At 35.6% G+C, this 13,034-nt stretch overlaps 1 protein-coding gene across 2 annotated transcripts in view; it reads right to left on the bottom strand.

The window, feature by feature from the left end:
* The window catches only part of LOC138694362 (ankyrin repeat domain-containing protein 17-like), a 107,356-nt gene extending 94,520 nt beyond the window's left edge, over positions 1 to 12,836 (bottom strand). For both annotated transcript variants that reach the window (XM_069818024.1, XM_069818025.1), the window contains exons 1-2: positions 12,648 to 12,836; positions 9,741 to 9,996 (exon numbers count right to left, since the gene is read on the bottom strand). In XM_069818024.1, coding sequence (XP_069674125.1) covers positions 9,741 to 9,995 — 255 coding nt within the window. In that variant the 5' untranslated portion in view covers position 9,996; positions 12,648 to 12,836. The remainder of the gene's footprint in view (positions 1 to 9,740; positions 9,997 to 12,647) is intronic.
* Between the last annotated feature and the right edge of the window lie 198 nt (positions 12,837 to 13,034).

The raw sequence follows: 13,034 nt of genomic DNA, 5'->3' as shown, positions 1-13,034 counted from the left end.
CCAGATTGTTCTGCGTTATTATAGGCTGTGACTGTAACCACATTCTGTGCTCGTTGGTAACAGCTTTGTCAGGCAGTGATCTCAACATTATAAACTGGATACACAACTCCCGTAGAGAAATGCTAAAAAAAAACGTGACGTGTAACTTTCGTACTATTAGCAAACCTGAGGCGTATCTCTCTCTCTTTCTAATGCACATGGGAAATGGTTGTTTTGTTGAAAGAAGTATACATATTAATTATATTTCTTTAATTTTTCCGTCATAATGGTGAAATACTATGCAGCATGCGGCTGTATCGTATGTAAGACTGAGTAACAAAGAAGTGACATATAGGCCTACTTTATTTTTCCAAACAAGCCTGGGCATAGAGACCCAGAAACCCTAGGCAGTTAACATTTATTTAACGTAATTTGAATTTAGAAAACAGACAACCAGACTTAGAAAAGAAGTAGACAAGCACCAATTGTACAAGATTACTTCTGATTGAGGTTCTGGTTGATATCTATTAATAAACAGCAGTACATCACTTACCTATATGTAAGAGGAAGAGCAATTTTTTGTATACATCTGATTAGTGAAATTTGTTACTAATCATCGATGAATGCAATGGAGGGAGAAAAGAGACGACAAGTCTATCCAATTATCTCCTGGCTTAGTTGCTTCATGAGTGATGCCTCATTAGTGTCACTTACGAGGTTCAAACCTGTCTTCGAACAGATGACTAAATAAATTTTTATAACAAGATTTATTGCCACGCGAAAGTTTGCCACAGCAAATAGCACTTTTATTATCATCATTATTATTATTATTATTATTATTATTATTATTATTATTATTATTACTATTATTTCTGGCCGGGACCCCCTCGAAGTTAGAGCCCTAGTCAGCTGCCTAGTTTGCTTAGACAGAAGTTCGCCGCTGTTCCTATGTAATGTTTATATATTTCATATTTAATTATTTATCTTTTGGTGCTGTACCGTATGATATAATATTTTGTGTGTATTGTTAATTTGATAAATTGATGTAATGAATTTTTCTTCTAGTGTTTATGTAAGTTACTGTTATTTAGTATTTATTATGCTTATGCTTGGCTTTTTTACTTTAGTGTATTTCTGTTACGGTAACAAGATAATAAATTTTAAAGGAAACTCAGCTCTTATATCACATAAAATTAAGTATAACAGGTTTTTATATTCTCAGGTCAAAGTATAAATACCGGTACCTATAAAAATCGGTAAATTTAGTTAGGCTTACATTATTTTACATTGGGTGTAAGGTAATTAAACTTGTGACAAAACAAAAAATTATATAATTTGGACGAATAAATCTTTCTAGTTCAAAATATATGTTTCGGTTTATACCAGTACTACAGTACAGTATATGTTTAAAACTCTATGAATATAATTATGTACTCTTCTTATATCGTAGCTATTTAACTTTTATTTTAATTTAATCTTTACTATTCCTAACCCATATTTATCCTGATCGAGAGTAGTGCATGTAAATATGTGGCCTAGATGAGGCAAGAGATTTCTTTTATATAGGCCTATTGCATTTGTTTATGGTTTTAATATTTTTATATTCGTACGGTATGTATTTTTTAAAGTTAGAATTAATGTAGAGCACATTATATACTTAATTTCATTTAAGTTTAGGGAATTCATAGCTCATATTAAATTGAAAGAAATAGTTCAAGATAACCCATAATATAAATAATTTCAATATGCATACACGGACTTGGGCGGTAACACCATTGTAATAACTGTGTTAGAAAGAGAGATTCCCTCACCAACATGGCGACGCGCGAACCTAGTGGCACGATATTTTAGGATACAGTGTTTCCTTCATTTTAGTATAGAGCTCAATGTTGTCAGGTTTACTATGCTGCCATCTAGTTGTTACATAAGGAGTCACGTCATAACTCCCACTTGAATTGCATTAGCGACTGTGCTGCCATCTCGTGTTCGTTTACGACGGACGGTTGGCGATAATGGCGGTTGTTCTCTTCAAAGTGCAACCGATTTTAACATAGGAATGAGCAATCTTATATGTGATCTGGGGTTTAATATACACGCCTATGAATCGTACATGTTTGAGTTTAGTTCATAATGTAATGCAATATTTTTACAAATAATATAAAGCTATAGCGTGTGGGAAATAACGAGAAAAATAATGAAGACACGACATACCCCTTACGAATCCTTGTATTAAATTACAGCAATTTTTAAGAGATGACATTATTAAATTTTTAAAAATATATAAGAGGATTACTTTACTTTGTTGCAAATGTATACATCTATTCTATCTATAATGCGTAATGTATTACACTGGCACCTTGTATGACATATGATTAACTTTTTAACAGTTTTCTTCTGATATTAACATTAAAACTCTTTGGTTCTGTTAGAGTTGACGGCAATTCGGAAGGCTGTAGCCTGCTAGCGTTTGAGTCGAGAGAGACGATAGAGAGGGCAATGTTGTAGGCCACAACATTGCCACGTCGTACTTCACGAGCACGTGCAATACAAATAGGGCAGGAGAGAATTTAAATTATCAAAAGACAATAATGACCTTAGCCGTTGACAGAAGTCAACTGGAACTATATCAGGGGAATAGGCAAGGAAGGGACAAGTTGAGAAATTTTTGGTGATTGAAAATGCATTATGAGCCGGAGTATTGACATGATGAAAGATTCACTTCATGTCTTGACACATCACTGTCTTTTCTCTCCCACATTTTCTCGCAGTCGATCTAGAACACTTAAATATTAACACTGGTATCGGTATTTGTCTATTCCTTTAGTTGGTTATTTAAAGGCGTTGCATGAAATAATAGGTTGTTATTTAGTATCGAAATTGGTGATAGGGAGATGGTGTTAAGAAAGATGAAGCCGAGGATTCGCCATAGATTACCTGATATTTGCAATGTGGCTGGGGAAACTCTTGTTAAAATAACCTATTAGAATCATCACCGCAATCTGGAATCGAAGTCACGCTCGAACGCAGCTAAGCATAAGTAGACAAACGCATTACCCCTGAGCTATTTCCTTATGTCGATAAAAGGTTTATAATGAATACCACAATACTGAAGAAAGATATTCATGATGGTGTAAATACGTAACAAGAAAACGCTATAAAAGACGAGGAGATTTTAAAATGGAGCTGACCAAAATAAAGAAAGATGGGGAGATCCAAGCCCAATTTTGTAACTGTGGGCTAGACATCAACATGAAGACGGGAAATTTGGGATAAAATTATGGGAGAAGACGGTCAACTGAAAACAATAACTATTAATAGTAAAGCTGGGAATATTCACTCATCCATCTGGTTTAAGATATAAATATAAATAATTTCGTAATGTGAAGCAAGTTCCAGTTGGTTTTCAGTAGACATTATACCATATGAAACTTTATTGTTTACCTCGGTATGTGTGATGATTCCGAAACAACTGGTCTCCTGGTACACGCCATTTTCTGCTGCCTTGGAAAAGTAAAAGTGTCCGTATATGTACATGCTATTGGGGTCGATGAGATCAATAAAGAAAAGTTACCATGTCTTCCTAACCTGAGAATACCGGAAGGTTAGGTGATTCATTCATTCATAGTGTTCTACCCAAGGGTAAGTCTTTCATTGCAAATCCAGGACTCTCCAATCTTTCCTATTTTCTGCCTTCCTCTTAGTGACCTCATATGATCAATGTATCTTAATGTCGTCTATTATATGATATATTCTCCTGCACCGAACTTTCTTCCCGTTCACCATTCCTTTCAGTGTATCCTTCAGTAGACAGTTTCTTCTCAGCCAGTAATCCAGCCAATTCCTTTATCTCTTCCTGATTAGTTTCAACATTATTCTTTCTTCACCCACTCTTTCCAACACAGCGTTATCTCTTATTTTGTCTGTCCATTTCACACGCTCCACTCTTCTCCATATACACATTTCAAATGCTTCTAGTCGCTTCTCTTCACTTCGTCGTAATGTCCATGTTTCTCACACATGCAATGCCATACTCCACACAAAGCACTTCATTAGTCTTTTTTTAGGTCATTTCCAGAGATCCGCACAAAATATTCACTCCTCCATTAAAAGCTGCCTTTGCCATTGCCATCCTTTTGACTTCCTGGCAGCAGCTCATGTTACTGCTTATAGTACACTCCAAGAATTTGAAGCTGTCCATTTGCACTACTGCTTTATTTATAATTCGCACGTTTACCTTCTTTATTTTTCTTCCCATAACCATGTCTTCTTCTAGTTTGCATACTGCTCACAGTTGTCATTTAGCTCCAGTAGCATTTCCCTTAGTATCGTCTTTTCTTCTGCTAGCAACGGCATATCATCAGCAAATCTTATGTACTTTATTTTTCTTCCTCCTATTATCACACCTCCCATGCTATGAAAACAGGTTTTCACTTAAGCTATATGATCAGTAGGGAATGAAGTCTGGACGCCAAAACATTGCCTAGAGACGGCTACAGGTTTAAGGAGCACTGGCTATTGATGACGTTAGTTGTTTACTTTCCTGATGTGCTTTCAGTTTCGTATGCAAAATGAAGGATTTCGCGTGAAGGGAGCTCTGTTCATTTGAAGTGAAATGGTGCGGTTTTGTATTGTTTACTGTATTCTACTACGTTGTTTCGACACAGCATGCCTATTTTCTGTTTAAAAAGCAAACCCTTCGTAAGGAGTTCAGTTGTGATCTAGTGAAGGTACTGTGTAGATGTATTAAAATGCCGCTAATAAAATTTGCAACATTGCTTGTGCCTGTAAAATTCTTCGGAGATAATTATTTTTCAGTCAAGGACGAAAATAAAAATTGTGACTAAAATAGGCCTAAACAACACGCCTCTGCAGTCAGATTCTTTGTTTCTAAAAAACTGACACGCACTGCATCATAACTAGTCCTTCAGAAAAATTATAATTCAGAAAATATAATACTCCTCGCCTGTGAGTGTAGGACTATCCTTTTGCGTATAACAGATGAAATACCAGAGCCACTTGCAATCCCTTCAAGAAACATTGTTACGGTAAGTTAAACATCACACAAGAGAAAACAGTCCACATCTGAATTTGAAAATAAACAGAATCTATCTTCGTTTACAGAAAGGGACTTCAGAGCAAAATATGTTGTATGCTGTAGGTTGGATATCTCTGTTTAGTCTTAAAGCGATAGCACGAGAGCCAGTTGACATACAATTGCCATTCTTGTACTGTTGGATTCAGAATTCGGAGCTCTATCGAATGGCACAGCTTAAAATTCATTCCTAGCCAATAAATATTGTGCGCGCAAGAAAGAAACTAATACGCGACGCTTCAGCGAGACTTCGCGACGATTTAACTAGGCAACATCACTTCACTGTTACTGGCTAGTCGAGCTAGACCGGCCTGAACTAGCTCTGCCTTATATGCCTTCTTATTCTGAAAGCGCTTTAGTCTCTAGTTTACTGACAAGATTAGAGGGTTTAATGAGGCGATAGTTCTGTCTAATGTAAGCGATTATGTTATCTCGACTTAGCTTACTCCCTAGTTCTGTAACAAGATGGAAGCATTTGTCCAGGGCATACTTTTTTGTGCAAAATATTACGTTACCTTGGCTTAGCTTAGCGCCGAGTTGAGTGACAAGATTAGAGGGTATTGTTAGAGCATAGCTATCTATTGGAGGAAAGATAAGATTGACTTAATGTTATTTTGGCTTGGAATGTGATGGGATGAGATACGTTGCTCATCAAGAGTATAGGGTGCGCATTCAGTGGCAATATTTCTCAACGTACTTAAATCATTAAAAATAACCTCAAAATTGTAACACAACACTCTAGAGATAAGATTTGGCCACTGAGAAAGTTATATACTTAATAGGTAACAATTCCGTGTAGTACACAACATTCCACAGTGGATAATTTAGTACAGCAATATCTTTAGCACGACTTGTGGCTTGTAGGCCATCCCAAATTCCGACCTGCACCCCTCTGAGCGCGAGTCCTTATAAATAGACCTACTCGATCAGTCATGGTCTACTGTTGCAAATAAAACAATTAACAATAAATATCTCAGTTATGACAACCTCATAAAATATACCACATGAAACCATGAAGTAATTAAATAATTAAAACAAAATCATTTTGTCCAAGAAGTAGCCTATCCGATTTTGATGCAAGGTTAATTCGTTTAACATGTTTCTTAATTGTAATTGTTTTTAAACAATTAAAATATGCTCATTTTGGTCCAGAGAGCATACATTTTGGTGTAAGGATAATAGGTTAATTTATTTAACATATTTCTTAATTGTTGTAATATAGAAATAATTAAATACCATCATTTGGTCCAGGGAATATCCATTTTTCATGCAAAAATAATTCGTTTAACATGTTTATAAATTAATCTTGAATAGATTCTTTAATAAAATAATCACTCCAAACCAATGTCAATATTAAGAAATAGAAGAAAAAGTGTAAGTAATAAAAATGTGTAACTTACGAAATAATGGTTATTTCTGAACCAAGGATATAGGCCGAAGTTTAATACTGAGGATTATGGCATGAGTGAATGTTTACCTGATTTTTACGAATGCCATAATTCGATATTATGCACGAGTTAGGCATATATGGAACGTTTTATGCATCATAAATTGATAATAAATTACAAAATTGAATATCATTGCTTCTTTTAGTGTAATGACGTAGTAATGGAATGACGTAATGGTTTCTAAGACAACCTTGTTTTGTTTATTTACTAATAAAATGAATGAAGAGAATAAAAGTTCGGCTAACATGGATAATATTCTTAAAGAATTAATAAAGCAAGTCCAGGAAGCTGAAGCTCTGCCGATTCCAGAAAAAATATAATGGGTAGTGGTTCAGGGGTAACATTTTCAAATTTGTACTTTCACTATTTACCAACAAAAGTAAGTCTTATAAAAATGTAAAAATCAATGTCTTTAATAAATGCGATATTTGTTTGTACTCGTATACTACGCCGTAGTTCTTAAAGGTACGGTCACACGTCGCTACTTTTGCAGCGCTACTTTTATACTGCAGCTGCAAAAGTTGCGTGTCGTGTTCACACGTAAGCCAAAAGTAGCGCGCTACATGCTACTTTTCGTGCTGCGCAACCCGAGTGCTGCAAAAGTTGCAACTGGAGGTTGCGAGTCTGTTCACGCGCAAGGCGCTACTTTTGCAGCCGCAGTCATGCTGCAGGTTCCCATCTCCATGTTGACTTCTCAATATACATTTTGTGGTTATGTTCGCATTATTAAGAAAGTCATGCGAAAGCTTCCTTATCTATTATTTGCTTTTCTGTCGTATCTAGTATTCAGAAATTGACATTATTTTTACTATAAAGCTTTTAAAAACGCCTATATACTTAAATGATAACCAACAGTATATTCACGTAATCAATGTTGGCAACCCTCCTGTTTGGAACTGCGCTACGGAAAATTTAAAAAATGAATTATATCGTCACCAATTATGCTCAGACTGTGTTGTGTATTTAATAACTGTTACAAATAATTTATTTTCATCACATTTAACATTAAAATATTTCCAAACAATAAAAGTATCATTGACACATTTGGGTGGTAACACTGGTTGCAACCGCAGCAAAAGTTTCAACAAAACCGATATCAAAAATGCTGCGGCTGCAACCCTGAGAACCCTGTTCACACGTCGCTACTTTTAAGTTGCGCGCAGCATGGAAAAGTAGCGGGCAGAAGGTTCGGCAGCCGCTACTTTTCAGGCTGCACCGTTGTTCACACGTCGCAGTACAAAGAGTTGCGCAGTTTTGTGTACTGCAGCGCTGCAAAAGTAGCGACGTGTGATCGTACCTTTAGTTGCTAAAGCAACCTTTATGAAACGTAAGCCATAACAAGCGAATTAAGAACGATATTGAAAGTAATATGAATTTCTTTATAATGCTAGATTTTCATAAATAATACTCAATATGTGTCGAGTGTACTAATAATATACGTTACAAGAGCGGTATGTTGACGTTTTCATAGTCGAGGAAAAGATTGAAAAAGCGAAACGTAGTTGAGCTTTTTTAATTTCCGAGAACATGAAAACAAACATATCGCTCGTGTATCGTACATTATTTTGTGCGAAGATCGTTTATTACATACCTGAACGACGAATTTTTAATTAGTTGCAATGAAATCTCCATGTTGGTTTCTGTTCAATGACGGCATCTTCTTCAACATTGTTGCTATAAAATGTTTTCTGTGTTTACTATACTCCAGCAGGCCGTGATATACGTCTGTCTTTTTTCCCCCCAGTCTATAAATGCGAACTTAAAACAAACGGTAAGGTTATGTAATGGTTTCTTTTTCATTTTAATATGTTAACAATATTATTTATATAACATATTACAGTAATAACATCGGCATCTGGAATCTTGTTGATTTTTTCACGGCTTCCTTAATGTTACTTGTATAAGGAATGCAATAAGTTTCGTGGAGTAGTAGACTTTACTTAATTTTTGCAAATATTTAAAAACAATAATTAACATTGCAATTTAGATGAAATTGCAGTGGTAAGTTTCCAATTTATAATTATTACTGTGTTAAACGTCTCTAAAAATAACATGTTAAAAGCCTAAAGCAGTAAAATGAATGTCGCGCTTAAGCGGTAAGAAGAGGGAAATTGTTATGTGTGTTACGTTGGGAATACTGAATGTGGTATTTCACACTTACCGCGTTTTGGTTCTGTGTGGAAAACAAGCAAATACGCACGATCTCGCACAAACATTATTTCATTTCTCACTTTCATTTGTTCATGAAATAACGCATCGTTTATGAAACATCAGTCCAGTGTTGTGTGGAAGGATATCTAAGTGCTAGTCACTACAGATATGTCTTACCTTCTTTTCAACTTTCCAGTTCACTCATTTTGTGAATGGCAAATGCTTACAAATATGTCAAAAGAAATCTTAACAAATGCTGATAAAACAAACTTGTTTCATAGACGTTTGTGCGAGATCGTGCGTATTTGCTTGCTTTCCGCACAAAACCAATACGCGGTAAGTGTGAAATACCACATTTAGTATTCCCAACGTAACACACATAACAATTTCCCTCTTCTTACCGCTTAAGCGTCATATTCATTTTACTGCTTTAGGCTTTTAACATATTATTTTTAGAGACGTTTAACATAGTAATAATTATAAATTGGAAACTTACCACTGCAATTTCACCTAAATTGCACTGTTAATTATTGTTTTTAAATATTTGCAAAAACCACAAAAGTTACTTAATTTGTAATGCAAGTAACATTAAGGAAGCGGTGAAAAAATCAACAAGATTCCAGATGCCGATGTTATTACTGCAATATGTTATATAAATAATATTGTTAAAATATTGAAATGAAAAATAAATCATTAGACTACATAACCTTACCGTTTGTTTTAAGTTCGCATTTATAGACTGGGGGAAAAAAAGACAGACGTATATCACGGCCTGCTGGAATATAGTAAACACAGAAATTTTTTATAGCAACAATGTTGAAGATAGATATTTTCGTTTTTAAAAGTTGCCGGCATTGAACAGAAACCAAGATGGAGATTTCATTGCAACTAATTAGAAATTCCTCTTTCAGGTATGTAATAAACGATCTTCGCACAAAATAATGTACAATACACGAGCGGTATGTTTATTTTCCTCGAACATGAAAACATCAACATACCGCTCTTGTAACGCATATTACTATTTCCTAAATGTAACTATGGTAACAACATGACATCTGACGATCTCTTACCGTTTCTAATTCTTTGTACAGTTTTCTGAGTTCCTCCTGTTTGTCTAACAAGTTCTTCTCTTTCGTGTTCATAACTGGCAGCCCCTCAGATTCCTTTGTACTCTCCGCTCCTTTGTCTTCCTTGTCTGATACCAGGCCGGTTGAGGGTTTCGTATCCTGCCTCTCATTAAGGATTTTTACTTCCTTAAGGAGTGACAGGACTTTCTCCTCCAGCGTCTTGACTAACTCCTGGAGTTCAGGAATTGATTTCGCCATCCTGCACAGCCCGGAGAATAAAAATACGACTCCATAATAGCACACAGCAGTTAGGAATTTTTTTCGGATTGTCAGAAAATTGGTTTCTTATGCAGGAATGAAATTGTTTTCAGGACGCAATTTCATATTCTTAAATTTCAAATGAATACGCTAGAACACTGTTTTGAAGACAGAACAGTAAGCAAACTTAAAAAAATCAGAACTCTTAGAAAAGACAAACATCAATACAGGGCAATTACAAATGATTCATCAGGTTTTAAGTCTAATATTTGAAAAAACTGTGGATGCATTATGTTTGTGCTAATCATGAATCGAAAGAAAAACTCTGAAAGTTTACTTTTCCACTGTTATAACTCTGGTGCGTATAGACAGACGGCAGCACAAACATAGTTTTCAAAATGGTATCTAAGCAGCAGAAAGCGTTCGCAGTTTCGGAATATTACAAGTAATTTTCTTTTGTTACCGTACAGCGTGCGATCCGAAGACAATATCCTGGAACTTTTCACCAGGTCACCAAAGCATTATGCGATGGTATCGTCAATTTAAGGCAACTGGTACCGTGAGTAAAGGTAAAAGCATTGGACGCCCAAGCGTTTCTAATGAAACAGTGGAGCGAGTGAGGGCGAGTTTCATTCACAGCACTTAGAAATCAACATACCGCGCCAGTCGGGAACTTGATACAGTTATCGCAAAAGCTAAAACCGGAAGACCTCGTCAAACGATAGGAATTTTGTAATTTCATGCAGATCGCTATGGAGGAGAATGATGGTTTTGAGGACTTTCTAGTGTTTACTGACAAGGCCACATTTCACTTGAGTGGCAAAGTTAATCGCCATAATGTACGCATCTGGGTACTGAAAACCCACGTTTGACAGCGCAACATGAAATAGATTCTCCAAACGTGAATTTGTTTGCTGCAGTGTCTAAATCAAAGATGTACGACCCTTTTTTTACGGAGATAACTGTCACTGGTATGTCATTCCTCGATATGCTGCAGCAGTGGTTGTTTCAAGTGATTGAGGATTCCATTGGCACACTGAAGTGCGTCGCTACTTGAACACAGAACTCCCTCGCCATTGGACAGGGCGATGCGCTGAAGATGACTTAGCGTTGCTGCTGTGGCCTCCTAGATCACCCGACCTAACGGTTTGTGATTTTTTCTCTGAGGGTGTGTAAAAGACATAATGTACGTGCCACCACTACCAGAAACTTTTGTTGAACTCGAGGATCGCATTACAGATCCATTTACGACTATTACCAGGGATATGCTACTGCGCCTATGGGACGAACTTCAATATAGCATCGATGTATGTCGTGTAACGAGAAGAAGCCACATCGAAAACTGTCATGTGAAGGTGTGTCCGAAACTAGGACAGTTTCTGTTTATTTTGATGTATCATACATTATTCTAAGTCTTATATTTTTCTTTATGCAGCAGCTTAAAACCTGATGAATCATTGGTAACTTCCCTGTATATTAATATAGAAGGTGGTGACAGTTACTCCTCACCAATGTCTTACAATTTACTGGTTCAAGTTCGAAAAAGATAGTCCACCCCTATTTATCTGTCCATCTGACGAGTTGCTCCATCTTCCGTCTATCAAACATCTTAAACAAAACAATTTTAAAATTATTGTTTCCTAAGTTCTGTGATCTCAAAGCAATCAGTGTACAATCTGAAAATATTACCGACACCAAAATGTTTGAAACGAGGAAATCGAACCGTTATTTCTAATTCAAAATGGATGAATAACGCATTTCTCAACACAAGACTGTAAACACCGCACATCACGAATTAATATACAGGGTGAACTGTTAGTAATGTCATTAATTTCAAGGGGTTATTCTTTGAGATATTTCAAACAAAATTGCTTAATACAGTTTTGCTCGATTTTGTTTTCTTTTCGAGATGAAAATTGTTTTATATGAAATATTTCACAGCGTGTTTTGGGAAAGCCATTGATTTAATTCCCAATATGCTCAGTCAATTTAAGAAGTCAGTGTATTACGAGTATTATAGTAAATTATTGAAAGTATTTTAATTTTGTCCTTTAAATGAGGATAAATTTGATGCGAACAAATATAACATTGTAAAATTCCTTTGCAGAATCAAGAGTTACATTTGTCCGGATCAAATTTCTGCACATTTAAAGGACGAAACTACAGTCCTTTCAATGATTTATTATCATAATACATTGTCTTCTTAAATTGGCTAAGGATCTTGGAAATTAAAACAATGGCTTTCCCAAAAGAGACTATGAAAAGTTTCATATGAAACAATTTTTACCTCGAAAAGGAAGCAAAAACGAGCAGAATTTTATTAAACTTTTTTGTTTGCAGTATCTCAAAGAAAAAACCCTGAAATTAATTACATTACTTACGGTTCACTCTGTATAGCCAGCGTAACACAGTACAGGTTAGCCAACATTGGCAGTATGAATGCGCTATTATAATGTGTAGTATCCTCTATGACCTTCCTACTGACATGGAAATCCTGATTTATGGGAGTGTAGAGTTAGCCAGTGAAACCAATTAAAACCAATTAAATGGGAGAATACAGAAATTCCAGCCTGTAATTTTTCATCAGTTCCACACTGTTCCTAGTCTATATGACTATGAAGTAAAAGCTGTTGTTACACAGCAAGAACTTACCTTGTGAGTTGAAAATGAATTTACGTTAACACTCAGCGAAACGAAGAACGGTGCTACTAACAGTGGCGGGGTTATTATCAATTCCGAACACAGGTTTGGTACACGAGAGTAAAATTGAAGAAAGTTGAACCAAAAATCGCTTCGTTGAAAACGACAATGAGTAGTGATACAGACCTACTTCTCGGGAGATATATGCCTATAGTGACTTACCTACTGATAACACATAGCAAGATAACGCTATCAGACAGTATTGGAATTGATAATATGTAGAAGGAAGGGACTAGGTATTTCTCATTACGTACCAATTTTTTTAATTTCTTTTTAAATATTTGTATTTGTTATAAATAGACTTGGGATTTATATGCAAATATATATGTAGTTTATTTT

This window comes from Periplaneta americana, chromosome 2 (assembly GCF_040183065.1).
Source record: "Periplaneta americana isolate PAMFEO1 chromosome 2, P.americana_PAMFEO1_priV1, whole genome shotgun sequence".
Lineage (NCBI taxonomy): Eukaryota > Metazoa > Arthropoda > Insecta > Blattodea > Blattidae > Periplaneta > Periplaneta americana.
This window is presented reverse-complemented; position numbering and strand designations above follow the sequence as displayed.